At 37.2% G+C, this 19,423-nt stretch overlaps 3 protein-coding genes across 3 annotated transcripts; all 3 read left to right on the top strand.

The window, feature by feature from the left end:
• Positions 1–340: 340 nt before the first annotated feature.
• On the top strand, positions 341–2,748 carry LOC306881190 (PX domain-containing protein 1-like). Its single transcript, XM_079435140.1, has 6 exons — positions 341–499; positions 734–953; positions 1,046–1,146; positions 1,250–1,364; positions 1,458–1,557; positions 1,654–2,748. The coding sequence occupies exons 1-6, from the start codon at positions 434–436 to the stop codon at positions 1,865–1,867; spliced, it is 816 nt and encodes a 271-aa protein (XP_079291266.1). The 5' UTR covers positions 341–433; the 3' UTR covers positions 1,868–2,748.
• LOC306881179 (melanopsin-like) lies at positions 2,321–6,105 on the top strand. Its single transcript, XM_079435125.1, has one exon. The coding sequence runs from the start codon at positions 4,114–4,116 to the stop codon at positions 5,623–5,625; it is 1,512 nt and encodes a 503-aa protein (XP_079291251.1). The 5' UTR covers positions 2,321–4,113; the 3' UTR covers positions 5,626–6,105.
• A 574-nt stretch (positions 6,106–6,679) lies between these two features.
• On the top strand, positions 6,680–11,030 carry LOC306881188 (transmembrane protein 53-like). The gene is made up of 3 exons (XM_079435138.1): positions 6,680–6,906; positions 7,108–7,211; positions 8,628–11,030. The coding sequence occupies exons 1-3, from the start codon at positions 6,852–6,854 to the stop codon at positions 9,324–9,326; spliced, it is 858 nt and encodes a 285-aa protein (XP_079291264.1). The 5' UTR covers positions 6,680–6,851; the 3' UTR covers positions 9,327–11,030.
• Positions 11,031–19,423: the final 8,393 nt, after the last annotated feature.

The following is a 19,423-nucleotide window of genomic DNA, read 5'->3' as shown; positions in this document are numbered from 1 at the left end:
GTTTAAAACGACAAGCAAATCCCACTACCAATCCAATAGAAACTGGATTATTTCACCTGTTGCTCAACGCACGAGCAGCCAAATTAATATTATCAGAGGAATGGAAGATTTAGTTTGTCATTTTGTTTTAATTGCTTGAAGGCTATCGTTAATTTGAACAACATATTTTGTGTTAACATCTTTTAAATCACGGGTCTCTTTTTTTTTTTTTTTCTTTTTTTTCCAAAACGAGCAGCGACACGCTATAGCAACAACCAATGAAATTGCAGCTAGTGACCTGCCGTCTGATGCAATTGGATGCTGTGGTAGGATAGGAACGCCTACTTGCATCCAACAAGAAGAATAACTGAAGACCTCTATCGGCATCGGTTTAATCGATGTGTGAACGCTCCCACTTGAGGAATTCCTAATTTTGGAAGAGAGTTCACAGGGAATGTGCACAAATGGAGCTTTCAGAGCTCATTGTCTGCAGGCGAAGAGAAAAGCGGAGGAGTTTGAAGTTTGTTCAGCTTGTGTCAGAAGATTTGCAAACTTGTATCAGATAATAAGCCCCATCTAATTTCGATGGAATAGTCGGCGTTTTATCAATTGTATTTTTCGTTTTTGAAGAGGAACACATTTCTTATTTCGTATTATTCAATTTAGTTTAAATGATAATTACTTAAATTACTGTTTAATGTGTTTATGATACGACTCCGTTATGGCAGGTTTTAATATGGAGACCTTTCCTCAGTTGACCGTGAAGGACTGTTGGGTCGTTGGGCTCGAGCGTTTCGCTGTTGGTGCTGCTGGAGAAGAAGAAGAGGAGTTTTTCGAGATTAGGACTGAATGGTCTGAAAAAAGCATAACACATCTGCGAAGGAGATATTACGATCTAGTAAAACTCGTTAAGAATTTAAATATATCATTTCCAGACGACAGAGGACGTTTGTCTCAATCAATGATGCTTAAGGGTATGACATTTATGTGCATTTGTGACATTTGAAATAAGCGGTCATTTAACTGATTAGAGACTTCATTATTCTATGTGTGTATGTTTTATCAGCACTACAGAGGATAAAAGAAGCAGAGGAAAACAATAATGTTAAAACGAGGCTGGATGAAGTGGAAAAATTACTGAGAAATATAATCAAAATGCCACAAAAGGTGCTTCATTAGACTAGCCAATAATCCCCTGTCAATAATAAATGTATAGATGCCCTATTGTAAATAATCATGCATAATCATAATCAAGAAATTTATTTTTCAGATCTCTCACTCTGAGGCAGTTCTTACATTTTTCAAGACTTCTCTTCTTGACTACACTTTGAAAACCATGTATGAACCAATCCAGCCTCTCACCCAGAGTCCTGTCACTGTAGCTGGTGTGTGTTCGTGAGTTCTGATGTTGTATTGATCTTGAACTGATACTAGATTTTAAACTAGTTTTAAAGCTAATATTTGATGCTTTTCTACAGATGTAAGAAGGGCCAATGGGTTTTGTTTGGCCAATACAGAAACTGTTATTTTTGATCCGTATTTACTAGCACAAGGAGCAGAAACATCATCAAAGGACAGGTAAATATCTGACAAATTAACATCCTAATACTTGATTTATTTTCAATTTGACATATGTGGAATCAAAATGTATGTGTCTTATTTCATCACATCCAGCTCTGAGATTGAGTCCCAGATGTGGACTGGAATGAGAATTACAAATGAGATCAGATGCGTCAAGGAAACTGTGCACAAACCTGGCAAGGGCTTCATGACTGCTGGTACCCCTGAAAGTAAAGACACAGACTATCAACCGAAAATATCACAGAATACCACCAGCAACATGACCTACCTCGACCTACAAGCCTGTGAGACAGACATTCTTGAATGACATAGTGCACTTGACAATGTAATTACAACGTTCTAGTGTGGAAGTCAACAGAAATATCAATTTTTAAGGTTTAGTCTGTAAGAATAATATTTTTTAAAATAAAATAAATTTCTAAAGGATTTCTAAAAATGGATATGAATAATATTTTTTAAAGTTAAGATTAACTTTAATATAATTTTTTTTTAAGTTAGCCACGCCTGAATAATGTTCTTTGGCTCATTTGCTAGCATTTACAAATCATATAAAAAGTTTAGTTGATGAGTGATATCTCAAGGTCATTTATTTTGAAAGAAATCAACCAGTTATGGAAAATGTCATATAAAGTTGTTTTACACTAATATAGCCAAAACGACCCATCACATATGGCTGTCAGTGTTGGGGGTAACGCTTACAAATAACGCGAGTTACGCAATCAGATTACTTTTTTCAAATAACTAATAAAGTAATGGATTACTTTTAAATTTACTAGACAAAATCTGAGTTACTTTTTCAAATAAGTAATGCAAGTAACTGTGTTTTGCATTTATTCACTGACACCACTCCTGCCCCCGTGTTGAGAGAAATTGGGAGCGAGGTACAGTAGAAGAGGCACTTCCTTCAGGCTGAGGCTTATTAGTCTTACTTTTGGTGTGAAAGGGCCTTTGCTGTTGCCAAAAATGCATATTTTGGGTTTTTTTATTATTAAAAATAAATAAACAAGCCCAGCTCAGGTGATAAAATGTAACGCAAAAGTAACGAAACATTACTTAAAAAGTAAGTAAGTAATGCAATTATTTACTTTTTATGGAGCAACGCAATATTGTAATGCATTACTTTTAAAAGTTACTTTCACCAACTCTGTATATGGTTGTTGAGCATTAAATATCAAAACCTTTGGCATGAATGGTTTCCACTCTTCTTGTAAGTACTCAAATATGTCTATGAGAATCAGACATGTGTCAGTGAGGTCAGACACTGATGTAGGATGATGAGGACTGGCTCGCAGTCAGCATTTCTGTTTATTCCACAGGTGTTCAGTGGGGTTCATGTCTGGGTAGGCCTGTCAAGTTCTTCCTCAGTAAATCATTAATTTATGGGCATTGCATTGTGCACAAAGGGGGCATTGTCTTGCTGTAGGAAAAAAAAGCTCTCTCTAAATTGTTGTCACAAATTTGGAAGCACACTATTCTAAAGAATGTCATTGTATGTCAGAGTATTTTGAGATTTTTTCTCCCTCTGGAATTAAAGGACCTGGCCAAATAGTTTGCCCATTAACTAGAAACGGCATGTTTACAAACTTTTTGTCACTTACTAAACTCAAGGTCAAAATAAAACTATATTCAGTTTTAGTAATGACTGCTAAGACACATTCATCTGTTTTTTTTCTAAAGTAGGCCAAGTCCTTATTGTGAAAAAGATTGAAGGCTATAGGCTGATCATTATTTAAATGTAACAGGGAGAATCATTTCAGTCCACGTTCAGGTCAGTGAGCAGTTCCCATGATGAGGGATGTTAATCAGTCCTTATTGGAATAGTCATTGTGCTCCAGTTTGACATTGCATAAATTGATTTGGCTCACTGCATCCACTCAAACAATCCATTATTTTGGGTCAAAAAGGGCTTTTTTCCCATCAACATCTGCCCTAATTTACTTCTCTAAACAACAAACAGTGGAAGCATTTTTATAGTTAATGACTTCTAAAAATCGAAACAGCTTTTCATGGTCAACATTTCCTCCTGGTGACCTCTTTACCTCTCACAGGGTTATACAACTCACTGCCAACATTTCAAATGAAACATTCAAACTTGAAATAATGTTATGTCTTTCTCTATGTCAGTCCCATTTATTATCAATATTATACATAATTTTAGTCACTGGGTAAAGTTTGCCAACACTCATACTAATTTATCTTTTTATTTCTTCTTATAAAAAAAGGCTAAAGCAAAATTGTCCAGATGATTATAACAAGTTCAAAATATTTAGAGTGCTTTTTTTAACGTAACTATAGGCCAAGTGACTATTTTTGTTCATTACAGCAGGCCAAGCCACAAACTACTTACTGATCAATAATAACTTGGTGGTGCATTGATTAGTATATAAAAAGCTAATGTAGGGTGCCACCATTCACAGACTGACACAGAGAGGAGAACAGCACTGTTTATTATTTAACAGGAGAATTTAACCGCTTTTTTCACTTCTCTTAATAAAATTACCATCGGTTTTGTATACAATAAATTTACGACTCTGAGACATCAAACTGCACAACATGAGCCATCACTCCTCATGGAGAGGGCATCATTGTGCCCCTGGAGACATCAACTGCACTGCAGGCTTTAAGGAGTCACTGGGCAGCAGGAGCTACAAGTTGCTCCATGCGCCTTTCCATGGGCCGACCCATAGCCACCACCATGAACCTCCTCACCCGTTCCCCACCATGGATGTTCCTGATCATGCCCACTACATCATCGGCTCTGTCATCTTAATAGTTGGCATCACCGGAGTGATTGGAAATGCACTGGTGGTCTACGTTTTCTGCCGGAGCTGTACACTTCGCACCGCGGGGAACATGTTTGTGGTGAACCTGGCTGTTGCTGATTTCTTCATGTCCCTCACCCAGTCGCCTGTGTTCTTCACAGCCAGCCTGCACAGGCACTGGGTGTTCGGGGAGCGTTCTTGTGAGCTCTACGCCTTTTGCGGCGCTCTCTTTGGGATCTGTTCCATGATGACTTTGACTGCCATAGCTGCCGATCGCTGTCTTGCCATAACTCAGCCTCTTGCCCTCGTAGGCAGAGTTAGCCGACGCAAAGCGGGTGCGGTATTGGCCGTCGTGTGGCTCTACTCCCTGGGCTGGAGCCTTCCACCATTCTTTGGCTGGAGTGCTTATGTTCCAGAGGGTCTTCAGACGTCCTGTTCTTGGGACTATATGACCTTCACTCCATCAGTGCGTGCATACACCATCATCCTCTTCATTTTTGTGTTCTTCATCCCACTAGGCATTATTGCCAGCTGCTACTTTGGAATTTTCCAAGCTATCCAAGCTGCGGGGAAGGAAATACGAGAGTTGGATTGTGGGGAAACGCACAAGGTGTATGAACGCATGCAGAACGAATGGAAGATGGCGAAAGTCGCCCTCCTGGTTATTTTGCTTTTTGTAATATCGTGGTCGCCCTACTCTGTGGTGGCCCTCACAGCCACGGCCGGCTATTCCCACCTTCTGACTCCCTATATGAATTCAGTACCTGCTGTGATCGCCAAGGCCTCAGCCATCCATAATCCCATATACGCAATTACGCATCCGAAGTATCGCGCAGCTATTGCCCGTTACATTCCGGTACTCCGTCCCATCTTGCGTGTCAAAGAGAAGGATCTCCGTTCCTCTTTTAGTTCCGGCAGTGTCAGTTCCCGTCGTCCGACCCTCACCAGCCAGTGCTCTCTGGGGGTTAGCATTGGCAATGCTGCGCTAGCTAATGGCCGCTGGGGGAAGACGCGCTTGTCTTCTGCTTCAGATAGTGATTCTTGTTGGACTGAGAGTGAGGCTGATGGTTCCAGCATCAATTCCCTGACCTTTGGTCGTCGTGTGTCCACGGAGATCTATACAGATACTGCCATTCTCTCACCAGGGTCAAGTACTAACAGCTCCAGTGGGCAGAAGCTGGAAAAGACGCACAAAGTTGTAAGCGTACCAGTGCCATCTATTACTTTTGAAACAGATGCAGCCGATGGCGAGTCTCTGTCTGATGGGAAAGCTTTGCTCCTTGGGGTTAAAGAAAGGGAATGATGCAGTGCTTCAGAGTAACTTTGGTACTAGTAACTTGAGTAGTGGTTGCTTTGACCTGTTCTTTTTTTAATACAAATATGTATTCACATGCCCTTCTATACTTTACAAGCCTCTGACTTGATAGTTTTGTGAACTTTGTTTTTGAAATTAAACGATTTTCAGGTTTGTGCGAATTTAGCAAATACATTTATTAACTTCAATGATTTCCTTCATAAAATGTAAGCATTTGTTAATGCCTTTCTTTTTATTAAAACCTTTATAATAATCATCTATTTTTTTCTTGTTGAATTTTCTTGCTTCTTTTCTGGATATTCTGGTGTAGGTTTTAATAGTTGAGTGAATGTACTTCACAACTTCATTTGAGTAAATGATGCTTGGCATACTTTTTATTGAAATAGAACAGCATATACAAATATCTTAAGTAGTCTTGTTTATTTCTAACATTCATTGTATTTCTTTTTGTGTCTCAATAAAACAAATCCAGAGAAATATAGTGCTTTACATGTTTAATGAAAACCTGGGGTCCAAGATGTTAACAGTTCTCACACAGGCATTAAAGGTTATTTCTTAAAAGTTTTAATCTCACATTTAAAGTGAATATGAAGTCACATTTAGTTTTGCAAAGAAAGAAATCGCAAATTTGGCTGAGGAGTAAATTGGACTTTGAATTGGTCTTTGAAAAGCCTGATTTATAAATGTTTGAAAATTGTTTAGTACTGGAAATACATTAATTTTTATCTCATAACGCGTTTGACACAACTTGGATCACAATAATTGTTTAATTTCTTACTCTATTTCTTTGTACATATTCCTACAGTGGCTCTAAAATATTTAGACAATTAAAATATTTAAAATGTATGAATTTCAGTGTAGTAGATTGTCAGAACTTGAATTTTATATTTAACAATGAGAAGTTGTCATATTTTATTTTAAACAGGATATCTATTGTTAATTTTAATTAACAATTATTAATATTTTAGCAAAATGTTTTGTTTGAAAGCGTCTTTAAAGAACCTTTATTTTGAATTTGTCTCTTACTCGTGAATCGTGACCCGGATGTTGTATGAAACAATAGCACGCTGATGTTGCCTGCTTCACTCGGGCTGTGTTATCGTTTATTGCCCCTGACTGGCTGTCCTCTCAGCAGAACAGGAGCAGTGAAACGCGACACTTGTTTGAAGTGAATTATTAATGGCAGACAGACGATTGGGGAAATAACCGTCAATATGGGGGATGATGGTATAGACTACAACATAGTATTTCCAGAGGCACTGTCCTCAGGTAAGTGATGTCATCAGCTCTGGGTTGCCTTGTTGCCCAATTCCTTGCTTGTATGAATGGAAGCCTGCAAGCTGTGTTTAAACCTTAATTTAGAGATGTTGAATTGGAAAGCTTCAATAGGAATGTGGCACTCATTTAACATACTATAAGTGCGTATCACTGGATTCTTGTTGTTTGCACTCATTATTCCTGTCTTGACAGAGAAACGCTGGCGCGGATCAAAGGAGCCAGTCGTTATTCTGCTAGGCTGGGCGGGCAGCAGAGACAAACATCTCGCTAAATACAGTTCTATTTATAATGAACAGGTGAGGCATTTTCCTATGCCCTGAAAACATACACGTTGTTTCTTCAATTATGGTCACAATTGGTCATTTGGACTTTTAGAAAATGATCTCTCTGAAGCGCACTTGTCACAGTCTCAACAGTATGTTTATTTTTTCTTCAAATATGCACCACTCTTTTCACCACGTTTTTACTCTTTTCAAAATGTCGTGAGCATTTCCATTACAGTGTGCTTTTCATAACATTTCATATTATGTTTTTTTTTTTCATTAAATCATGCATAACATTTCATATACCGACAAAGAAAAAATAGTTGCATGAATGCATTGGAAATGATGCATGTCTGTCTGTCTATCATGTATATCATGCATAATATTTCTATATATTATATTTTTATGTTATTCAAATATCATATGTGACCCTGGACCAGAAAACCAGTCTTAAGTGTAAATTTTTCGAAATTGAGATTTGTATATCATCTGAAAGCTTTTCATTGATGTGTGGTTTGTTAGGATAGGACAATATTTGGATGAGATACGACTATTACAAAATCTGGAATCTGAGGGTGCAAAAAATCAAAATATTGAGAAAATCGCCTTTAAAGTTTTGATATATTTACGGTAAGAAATTTACTAAATATCTTCATGGAACATGATCTTTACTTAATGTCCTAATAATTTTTGGCATAAAAGAAAAATCAATTATTTTGACCCATGCAGTGTATTTTTGGCTATTGCTACAAATATACCCCAGCGACTTAAGACTAGTTTTGTGGTCTATGGTCACATATGTCTCATGTTTCACATCAAGCATTATAACTTTAATAACTTTTGATAAAACATCATTAGAAGCAGAATTGTGAGAGTCTGTACTTGGTGTATAAATGTTTTTTACTCAAAATAATTGTAATTTAATATTTCACTCTTGGATCATCATAGGCGGAATATTAATTTGAATAATACTATAACCTACAACTTCTATGAGAATAGGTCCACATCACAGCTATAATGACTACGACACAGAGGAACAATATCATTGAAATCACTTTCTGAAATTTTTTTCCCAGCTGATTAACAATAAAAACATTGATAGCCAATCAGAATCCACCCAAGTTGAAAGATTTTTATCATTTAAAGTAGCAGATGATGTAACTTAAGTGCACACTTATAATGAACAGAACATTATCATCCATTAGTGTGAACTAAAATAGTTATACTTATCACTATTGTTAGCATTCTTCGTGTGAACAGGCCTTATGACATTAAAATCTGAGTATAAATGTCATTTGAAAAAAAAAAAAAAGTTTTAATATGACCTTAATCTAGCAAAAAAAGAAAAATATGATTATTTCCATTTCCAGTCAATCCATTGGGACATAAATTGGACCATAGTTACACCCATGCATATAGTACCTATAACAGCTTCTTTTTTCTTGGTAGGGATGTGTGACACTACGCTACACGGCTCCTTTGAAGACAGTTTTTATTTCAGAACCACTGGGCTACAAGGAACTAAGAAGCACTGCGCAAAAATTGCTTGAACTTCTATTTGACTATGAGGTGGAGACCAACCCAATTTTCTTCCATGTGTTCAGCAATGGGGGCTTCATGCTTTACCGCTACATCGTTGAGTTATTGCACAGTCACAATCAGTTCAGCACTCTTTGTGTGGTGGGCACGGTTGTGGACAGTGCCCCGGGCAGTCAAAATGTTATAGGGGCACTCAGAGCACTCAAAACCACCTTGGGGCCCAAAGTCAATGTGCTACTGCAGTACTTCCTCCTGGCACTATTTGCTGTGGCTGTTTTCCTTCTCAGGATTGTTTTGTATCCTGTGACCAAGTATTTTCACAAGAACCACTATGATGCGATGATGGACCACCCAGCACCTTGGCCTCAGATGTACCTCTATTCTAGAGCAGACCGGGTGATCAGGTACAGGGATGTGGAGAAGATGGTTAAAGTGTTGCGTGAGAAAGGCCTGACAGTTGAAAGTTTCGATTTCATCTCCCCAGCCCATGTGAGTCTGTACAGAGACTGTCCAGAAGACTATTCCAGCAGGTGCAGGACATTTCTGACCCACTGCATGAGTTCTCCAGAGGAGACCATGACGAAAAAACGCCTTCAAGTGCAACACTGATTATACAGTTCTTGACCAGCTTGTTAATATACACACTGTAAATTTATATGTGCACCAACCATCCTATTTGTGGAATAAAAGCACTGCTGTTAAATAAATTAAACTGTTCTTAAGACCAACATGACATTTTAACAGGATTAAATTTGTATCTAACCTTTATTGTGTTTGTTTTATGCTGTGAATTACACTGTAATTTAGGGGGTTACTGATTTGGTACATTATTGAGATTTTTAGATATTGTGAATGAGTTTGTGTATTTAGACATTGTGACTGAATAAATTAATGTATTTGATTAATGTGCCTTCCTTAAATAAAAGTTTCTGTTGACTAAACCTGATTAAAGTCAACCTTTCCAAAGGGAAGTCAGTACTACCAGTTAACTGCACAGTTGCTAGTTTTACAAGTTACTCAGATAGGTTTTTTTCTTTAAGACGGGTAATAACTTTCGTTACATCCTAAATTAAGTAAAACCGTAGATTAGTCCAATTATAACCACTAGCCTAGTTCTCAAGACGGTCTTTTATTAAGCTGCAACTGGAATGGAATTTAAAAAGTAATGGAAATTAGATATGTTTGTGGTGGGGAAAACTAAACTTTTCCAAACTGCAAATCAGTTGTGAAGTGATTCACTGTTTTGGGACGCTTGAAACTCCGCACACATTGCATTTACAATACATTAAAAAACTAAAGTTAGGCCTACGTGATCTTTTGTTAGTATGATATGCGCTTCGAAGCACTGATTCGAAACAAAAGATTGGTAAAGGTTTTGAAGCTTTGCTAAAATAGCTCTTTTTATTGATTCTCTGCTGCTGGTATACAATATTTAACCTGAGAGGGAATGCTCTCGTGTAGATTAAAACGATGTACGATTTATAATATTTATAATCATTCTTTTGAGTCGGTTCTCTTTAATGAAGCATATTGAACCGGCTCATTCAGTGATTCAGATGGGTTTGCATCAATCCTTATCCAATAATCAAAACGACGGGATGGGTTTTGAAAATGTATTGTTTAACCCTAAAGCTGGAACTGCTTTGTCAGACCGGTCACTCAGTACAGCACAACACAAATCCACTGAGTAACAATGCTTCCTTGTATTCATTTTGCAACTTTGCCCAGTATTTACAACCAGTTCCTTGTGCTCAGCTGCCCTTGTATCATCATTTACAGAATTCATCCTACATCCTATCATATACCAGCATTATAGAAAATCTTCAACAGCAATACAGTACCTTCACTGCCCTCATATTTGTCATAGAGAGATATTTCACTTCCAGGCAGGTAAAATTGGCCTTTGTCAATCTTGACAGTCAGCCAGTTTGTGATCAGGAGGGCTTCAAATTGGTCAGGCAGAGGTTCTCATTGCATGTATCCGACTGTCTGACATTTCAGAGCGAGTCACTGGCATTTGTCTCTCTGGAAAGCCGTCTGTGGCACTTATATCATTTCAAACCACTGATAGGGAAGAGAGAAAGAGAGGAGTTTATTAATGTGTTTAGACAGATGAACATCGCTTATTGGAGTGCATCATGAATGAACAGCTTTGTTTCTTTCTGGTTGGTCAAGATGCTCGCATTGCTTGTGTGTTTTCTTGAAAAAAGTGTTTCAGGACTGACTTCAAATTAAATTCTTATGTGACAGTACCATTAGTTTTTTTTTTTTTTCAAATACATAAAAATTTTGATTACCATAAATAAAATTATGAAACACAATAAAAAATAAAAACAAATCGAAATACAAGATTTCTCCTTTTATTTCTTCATGCCTTTGTTTTGCTGTGAGCCACTGTTTGCTGAAGTCAATTGTTAACGGCCTGTATTCAGCTGTAGCACATTAGTTTCAGTAGAGGGCATCATTTCTCCACGATTCACCTACTGTTCCTTTAGCAAAGCGCCTCTCTCTGTCCCTATGCCTTTGAGTGTTCTGTGTGATAGCTGTCTTTTTTTTCACAGATCTAGCTATATACCACAGTTTACAAGGCTTAAGGTATACTTCCTACTATGTGAAGCATGTTGGCCTATGTGAAAAACAATTAAGTACAAGATTTAAACTCAGCTAATATTATTGATCACATCTGATATGTTACTGAGATCAGGAGTTAAAAACATCCAGACTGAGGTTAACAGGAGAAGATGACCTTTTGGCTTTCAGAGAACTTTTATCATTGGATTTCTTTTAAGCAGCAGGCTTGTGTAATTGACAGCACAGTGTATAATGACAACGCCTGGAAAAGGTCCTGAAATTGCCCTGAGAGTTAATGAAGTCGCACAGTGTGATGAGGGAAGATTGTGGTGGAAAGGGGTCAACAGGCCTCTTCAGCCCTCTCGTCCATGGAAAATGGCTGCTGTCACCCGCCGAACATTATGGGAATCTGAATGCCCACACAGCACACTCGCCCAGAGATTAATGATTTAAAATAGTGCAGTTTGGCAGATGAACCTCGTTTGCACTGTGAGGGACAAGAAACAGTCAGAAAGAAAAGTAGGCTCCTAAAATAGTTGTGTAATTAAATGTATATTTTTATAATTTACATGAAATACTTTCTTCAGTTATGTATCTACATTAGACTCTGGCTATGTTCAGAATGGAATACTAGCTTACAAAGCTCACTGAATACTCAGTGTACACTGCATAGTGCATACTAATTTTATATAACAGATTTAAAAGGCATTTTTCCAATTTTCATGTTATGACCTCATCAAGCTGCATATACGCAATTATGCAATTTTATTCCAATTTTTTGTAAACGTCTTGTCTGGTCAAATAATGAATAAACAAAGATTAATGATATTCTTTCTGTTCAATCATTACACTAGCAATTGATGGTCAAGGTAAGTGCATTGCATTGTGGGATACAGTAACCCTTGCAATAAGCTCTGTATGTTGCACATTTTGGGAAATGTAATTGGTCATCTATATATTCAATACAGAAAATGTACATACAGTTCAAACAGTATACATTGTATATACATACTATGCAGGAATTTTATGAGTACTATGGTAGTATGCTATTCTGAACACATCCGTGACCTACCTGCTAGTGTCAGGGCTGTAGATCTGGGTGTAATGTCCAATCTTGAACAACAGATGGCAGTATCAGCCAATGCAGCAGTAATGCTAGAGCATTAAAATGATGTTCATTAGCAAAACAGCCCAGTAAATCACAGAGAAAGCTCTAATTTTGTGTCTAACAAAACCCAGAATACACTTTCCTTTGGTCCATTGGCTCGATTTTTACTTCTCTTATACTTTATGGTCAGATATATCCATTCAGCTGTTTGCAGAAAAGAGAAATAAAGCTCAGAATAAGAGAAATTATTAAATAGACCCATTTAAAAAAACATCAGAAATAACTGCATGTTCTGAACACATCCATGACCTACCTGTTTGTGCCATATGCAGAGTTATTTCTGATGTTTTTATTTTATTTTAGTAGAAGCACTTTTGCTGGTGCTGGTGAACAGCTGGTGATGCTCTCGACCATATAAAACAGAAGACTTTATCTTATTATTTTTTTTTTATTTTACTATATTTTTTTTATTTTATTTTTTAAAACATAACTGGAATTAAAAGATAACCCGAAGCATTGGCATTTACAGTCAATGGCCATCAAACGCAGAGGGGGATGTCTGTGAATTTTCTAAATCTGTTTTGGGATTTTGTGACTGTCACCCTCTTTTACTTTGAGTTTAATGTCAAATCGTACATCTGTTTTTACATGCATTGCCCTTTGGAAAACTGAGATAGACTGCTTGTGAAGATATACTGCCATATACAATCACCATGCACTCAGTTAGGTTCATGCTCCATTTCTTAAAAGCAATATCTGATATGATATTATTGCCCTTATCCAAAGAGAAATGGGTAAATCTGTCATGACTGAAGTTATTAGAGGAACAGGAAGAAGTTTCAATATTTCAGAGGATTTCAAACTACCTTTTTAATGATCAGAAAATTGATAAGATGATACAAATACAATTTATTTTTCTTTAATTTAATAGAGCTGGATCATTCAAAAAATCAGTAGCCTACACCAATGACTAAATGTGAATTTAAAAATAATTCTTAAAGGGACACAAACCAAACAAAAAACAAAAACAAATTGAGAACACCAGCTAATACAACCAAGACCTATAACCTACTCAGTGGATCCAGCAGATAAACTTTTATATCTCCAGGTACTCTGCATTGGGTCTTGATTTGTCCTGTTTTTTGTATGTTTTAGGTTTATCTTTCTTAAATTAGTTTACACTGCACTCGAAACCATTCTTACCTCGTTTCTGAGTTTACTATTATCATAGACAAAAATGTCAATTCAGTCATTATTAACTCTTATGTTATGTTTTCTACTCAGTGCAACACAGAAGAAGATATTTTAAGAAATTATATGTTAAAAAATGTTTCTCCATGAGGTCCAAAACACAGATTTGTGTTGTATGCTCCAAAGTGACATTTTTCAAAATACCTTCTTTGACATAAGGGTGAATAAATTATGACAAAATCAACATTTTCGGTTAAATAAACCATCTGTCTCATGAAACCTCTGCTGAGATGTTTTCGAAACGATATACTTCCAGTCCAGTCAATTCTAAAGCCTTGTTGCCCATGCCTGGGTTATGACCTATCCTTCCTGAAGCTGGTTGTGTCAACAGTGTTGTATTTTATGCGGTGTCTCAGGTTTAGAGGTTAACCATAAGCCGATGTCTCCGTCTTCTCTTTCCTCTTCCATCCGCTGTATTTGTGTCATCTTTTGTTTTGCAGCTTTGGATGTCTGGTGTCAGGAAACAGACACATATCACATCAGCCCCATGTTTGTCCTTCCGTCTCCTTCACTCCCCCGCTTTTTTGGCACAGCGACCCACGCCGCTTACAGTAAGCCTGCAGGGGCCATTCCGGCCCGCTGGCCTTTTCCTCCACACCTGTTTCAGAGGGGACATGTTGTGTTAGAGCTTCAAGTCCCTTCCACTAATGAGCAAAGCATCCCACCGAAAGGAACACCGAACGTCGGCCCCCCTCCCACTCGGGATGAAAGCGCGAGAGAGACATGACCAAAGTCGTCTGCGCTTTGACAAACATGAAAAGCTTCCCTGGTGTGTAACTTGAGGAATTGGACACTCAGAGAAGAGAGAAGGGCTTCCAGTCGGACTAGGCTTGCAATCGACCTCTCCAACCCCTTTGCAAGTTTCCACTTATGAGAATGAAGAGAAATGAAGAAGAAAGGGTGAGGGAAGAGAAAGGGGCCCTCAGCGTGCGAACAGCACCTCTTGGAGCGCGGGTTGCGCGAGATTGTTCAAAGTGACTGTGCTTCACAGAACCCCTTCAAGAGAACATCTCCGGCTCTTCACAGCCATCGCATCTGACAAGCAGCGGGCTCCTGTTAAAAGCGCTGTCGAATTAGATGCACAAAACAAACTGATTCTACACTAGAGGTGGACTTGGTTCGAGAGCTCACGTGTTTCAACGACGCATAGTTTGAAAGATTGAAAGTGTAAAAGTGCAATGACACTGGTCCCCAAGCACGCATGGGGTATGTTTAATTTGACTGATATAGGGCGCCGCAGACGGAAGTATGTCTAATGAAGGGGAGAGATGTACTCTTATGTGACAGCCCTCCAGATGCAAGGGCTCACAAAAGCTTTACAGAGGAGCAGAAACAAAGCAGCAGGTTTTTGATTCTGCCTTACAGCTGACACTTACAGCTTCTCTTGTTCTCTAAGGCAAAAGTCCCTTTGTTATACTTTCTGTTTTATTGGATTTTCAAGTATATACTGTAATACTCAGATATAAGAGCAAAGAGATAAAAAGTGGCCCTAAAATATTTGGACACTTTAGCCACAAAAAAAAAAGAAAAAAAAAGAATGTCAAGTGCATTAGAGAACATATGTCAAATCCTTTGACATTTATAAAAAAAAAATAAAAAAAAATAGAGCATTCAATTATAAACCAACAGATGGATTGTCTAAAATTATGTCAAAAGTATGTACACACTTTCTGGTTGTTCCTAGTTTAAATATATATATATATATATATATATATATATATATATATATATATATATACACACACACACACACACATTTATAACATAATATAATATAATATATATATATTTTTCGATTATATTTATTTTGTTATAGTTTTTATTCTCAATTCAATTCAGTTCATATAAACTTTATTGTCATACACTTGTACAGTATTGCCACCGCATTGGCCATTACATGGGCAATGAACAAAGTAATGAACATAAAATAAAAATAAATCAATCTCAATTAATAAGTAAATGAATACATAAATGCAAAACTCAAATGAAAAACTAACATAAGTATAAATTATTATGAGAGAGCAGAGTTTAGTTCAAAGCAAATCCAAGTACACAAAATATTTTTATTCAAAAATATTCAAGCAATGCAATCACTGCCTACTTATTTAGGTGTCAAGACTGAAGCATCTATGAATTAAAAAAACAAATATCTGCACTCTAAAAAATTTCCTTTTTGAAATCTTTATTAAGTCTAAGTAGGGGAAAAACAGTTCAACAGATGTTTCATTTAGCAGCCTTCTGCAGTGTCTTCAATACAAATAATAAAATATAAAACTACACACACACACACACAAACACATATACAGGTGCATCTCAAAAAATTAGAATATCATGAAACTTTCATATATTATGGATTCGTTACATGTAAAGTAAAACATTTCAAAAGTTTTTTGTTTTCATTTTGATGTTTGGAGCTTACAACTCAGGAAAGTCAAAAATCAGTATCTCAAAATATTAGAATATTTACATTTGAGCTTCATAAATGACTATCCCTACAGTATAAATTCGGGGGATCTCTTGTTCTTTGAAACCACAATAATGGGGAAGACTGCTGACTTGGCAATGATCCAGAAGACAATCAATGGCACCCTCCACAAAGAGGGTAAATGACAGAAGGTCATTACTGAAAGCAGTGGCTGTTCACAGAGTGCTGTATCAAAGCATATTAAATGCAAAGTTGACCGGAAGGAAGAAATTGTGTAGGAAAAGGTGCACAAGCAACAGGGATGTCCGCAAGCTTGAGAATACTTTCAAGCAAAGCCGATTCAGACACTTGGGAGAGCTTCACAAGGAGTGTACTGAAGCTGGAGTCAGTGCATCAAGAGTCACCACGCTCAGTCTTCAGGAAAAGGGTTACCAAGCCACTTCTGGAACAGAAACAACATTAGAAGAATCTTACCTGGGCTGTGGAGAAAAAGAACTGGACTGTTGCTCAGTGCTCCAAAGTCCTCTTTTCAGATAAGAGTAAATTTTCCATTTCAATTGAAAATCAAGGTCTAGAGTCTGGAGGAAGGCTGGAGAGGCACATAATCCAAGCTGCTTGAAGTCCAGTGTGAAGTTTCTGAAGTCAGAGATGATTTTGGGTGCCGTGACATCTGCTGGTGTTGGTCCATTGTGTTTTATCAAGTCCAAAGTCAATGTAGCCATCTACCAGGAGATGTTCGAGCACGTTATGCTTCCATCTGCTGAGAAGCTTTATGGAAATGCTGATTTCCTTTTCCAGCAGGACTTTAGCACCTGCCCACAGTGCCAAAAGCACTTCCAAGTGCTTTGCGGACCATGATACTGTGCTTGATTGGCCAACAGGCCTGACCTGAACCCCATATGGAATCTATGGGATATTTTCAAGAGAAAGATGAGAAACAGTCGATCCAACAATCCAGACGAACCGAAGGCTCAATAGTGCCTCAGCAGTGCCACAGGCTGACCGCTTCTATGCCATTCCTCACTGATGCTGGAGTTTGTGCTAAACGAGCCCCGACCGAATATTGAGTGCATAAATGAACATACTTTAAAGAACTTGAACTTTTTTGTTTTGCAAATCCTTTTTTTTTGATTGATCGTAGGATATATTCTAATATTTTGAGATACTGGATTTTTGACTTTCATGAGCTGTAAATTCTAATCATCAAAATTAAAACCAAAAAACTTTTGAAATGTTTTACTTTACATGTAATGAATCTAGAATATATGAAACTTTAAATTTTTCTAAAAACTAAACTAAAACCTTTTCATAATATTCAAATTTTCTGAGATGCACCTGTAAATACATACAAAGCGGAATCAGAATCAGAATGTGTGTCTGTGTACATATTTATAGTTTTACATATTTATATATTTATATCTGTATATAACTACACACAGATATATACATATGTATACATTTTTTTCATTAAAAAAAAGTGTTGTTCTTGGATTTGCTTCAGACTAGGCTCTGCTCTCTCATCATTGATAATGACAGGCCCTTCAGCATTGTATTAGTCTGAGTGGGCTTTCTGACATTATCCCACTATTAGAGATCTGGGCCGAGCAGTGGTCTCTGTCTGCCCTCTGCAGTGTCAGGTAGTTGAGCCAAGAGAAAACCTTGGCATTTTGTTCAGTGACTGATCCATGGGTTACTCTTTTTTTATTTTTCGCAATAATGTTTTTCATGTTTTAATTAGTATAATAAATGATTATTTTCAACAAGAGTGTACACTGCATAGCCAATGTGTTATGTTCTGAGAATATGTCAGTCCTGAAAAAATATAAATGAGAATGAAATATTCTATACATAAAATGCATACATTTAATTTTTAAATAATTATTTTAAGATCTCTCTGTGTGTGTGTATTTTATTAAATGAGTGATATTCCTGCAAAAACTCCTCATGTAAATAACAGAGGCTCCTGGGGAGCAACAACCTTGACATCATTATAATAATCTCCTTTGTGTGCTTAAGAGGGTGGGACTGTGTTTAGCTTTGGTCCCATTAGTAAAAATCTTATGATTTATGCAGTTGCTGGTAGACTAATATCTTTAAAATTTTGCCTGGGACAACGATTCATCTTAAAGACTGATGAGAGGAGGTTGCTCTCTATGCAAAACGCATTAAGGCTAAATGAGGAGTCTATTACTCAAATCTGGCCGATAATCTGTTAGACCTCGCCAACTAAGCAGATTTAGATGTGTCACCACAATGATGGGCCTTACCACTTCAGAACATCACACCAGCCTGATGTTTAAAAAGAGCCCTCTATAACCGCCATTTCCCTTGGACACACATCGCTTATCAGCATATCTGTTATCTCACTGTAATTAATCTGCTCTTCCCCTCCCACACACCCTATGAGGGGTTCAACGCGTGTGAGAAACACTCAGGAGACTCATGAGAACAGCAGTGTTTGTGTGGGAAAAGCCTGTTTATCATTGGGTTAATTACCACGCAGGGGTTTATTTCTCCACCACACACGTGACTGGCTGTTCACAGTGCTGCACAGATGATCGTGCCTCCCTGCTGCTCTTTTGTCTCAGTCATATAAATGTAATTAATAACAATAAACCCTTGCTGTGTTTACTGGTAGTGGGTTCAAATCAGGGCTCTGAACCGGTTCAAGGAACGAAAACGAAAACCGGTAACGAACGAAATTTTGACTGGAACAGAACCGGAAACAGAAACGAAATTGCTGGTGTGCATCTTGAGACAAAAAAACATTGCTGGTGTGCATCTTGAGACAAAACAAAGGAACTGATTTATTTTAAGATCAGTCAGTGCAAGTTTCTTTCAGTTGAAACAGCTCAGATTTACATTTTAGTCTAGGATTAGGCTTAAACCTGGTCTGTGAAACCGGGGGATAATGTCTTAGTATTTGTTCTGTCTTTTTTTTAGCACTGGAGCTGACATGAACTCCACAAGTACACATGGTCAGTGCCACACATTTGCTTTTTGAAATCTTAAATATTTCTTCTTCATTTTATATTTGATATTTTGTTTAGAATGAATAATATAACAATAACCCCCCCCAAAAAACAGAGTAAATTTACTAGTGATCTCAGAACCACTGTACAATACATAATATTATGTACATTTGATGCGGAAATACAAATACATATAGATAACTGTTGAAGTATTTGATAAATGATAGATATAAAATGTTTTTTTTTAAATAAATAGATACATAAAAATTTATAAATTAAATAAATAATACAAAATTAAAAATAAATAATTCAAATATCACGTTACATAGTATCGCCTTTGTTCAAGTAGCCTACTTGTAAAATGTATCTTGTCTGGCGG

This window comes from Barbus barbus (genome assembly GCF_936440315.1).
Source record: "Barbus barbus genome assembly, chromosome: 15".
NCBI lineage: Eukaryota > Metazoa > Chordata > Actinopteri > Cypriniformes > Cyprinidae > Barbus > Barbus barbus.
This window is presented reverse-complemented; position numbering and strand designations above follow the sequence as displayed.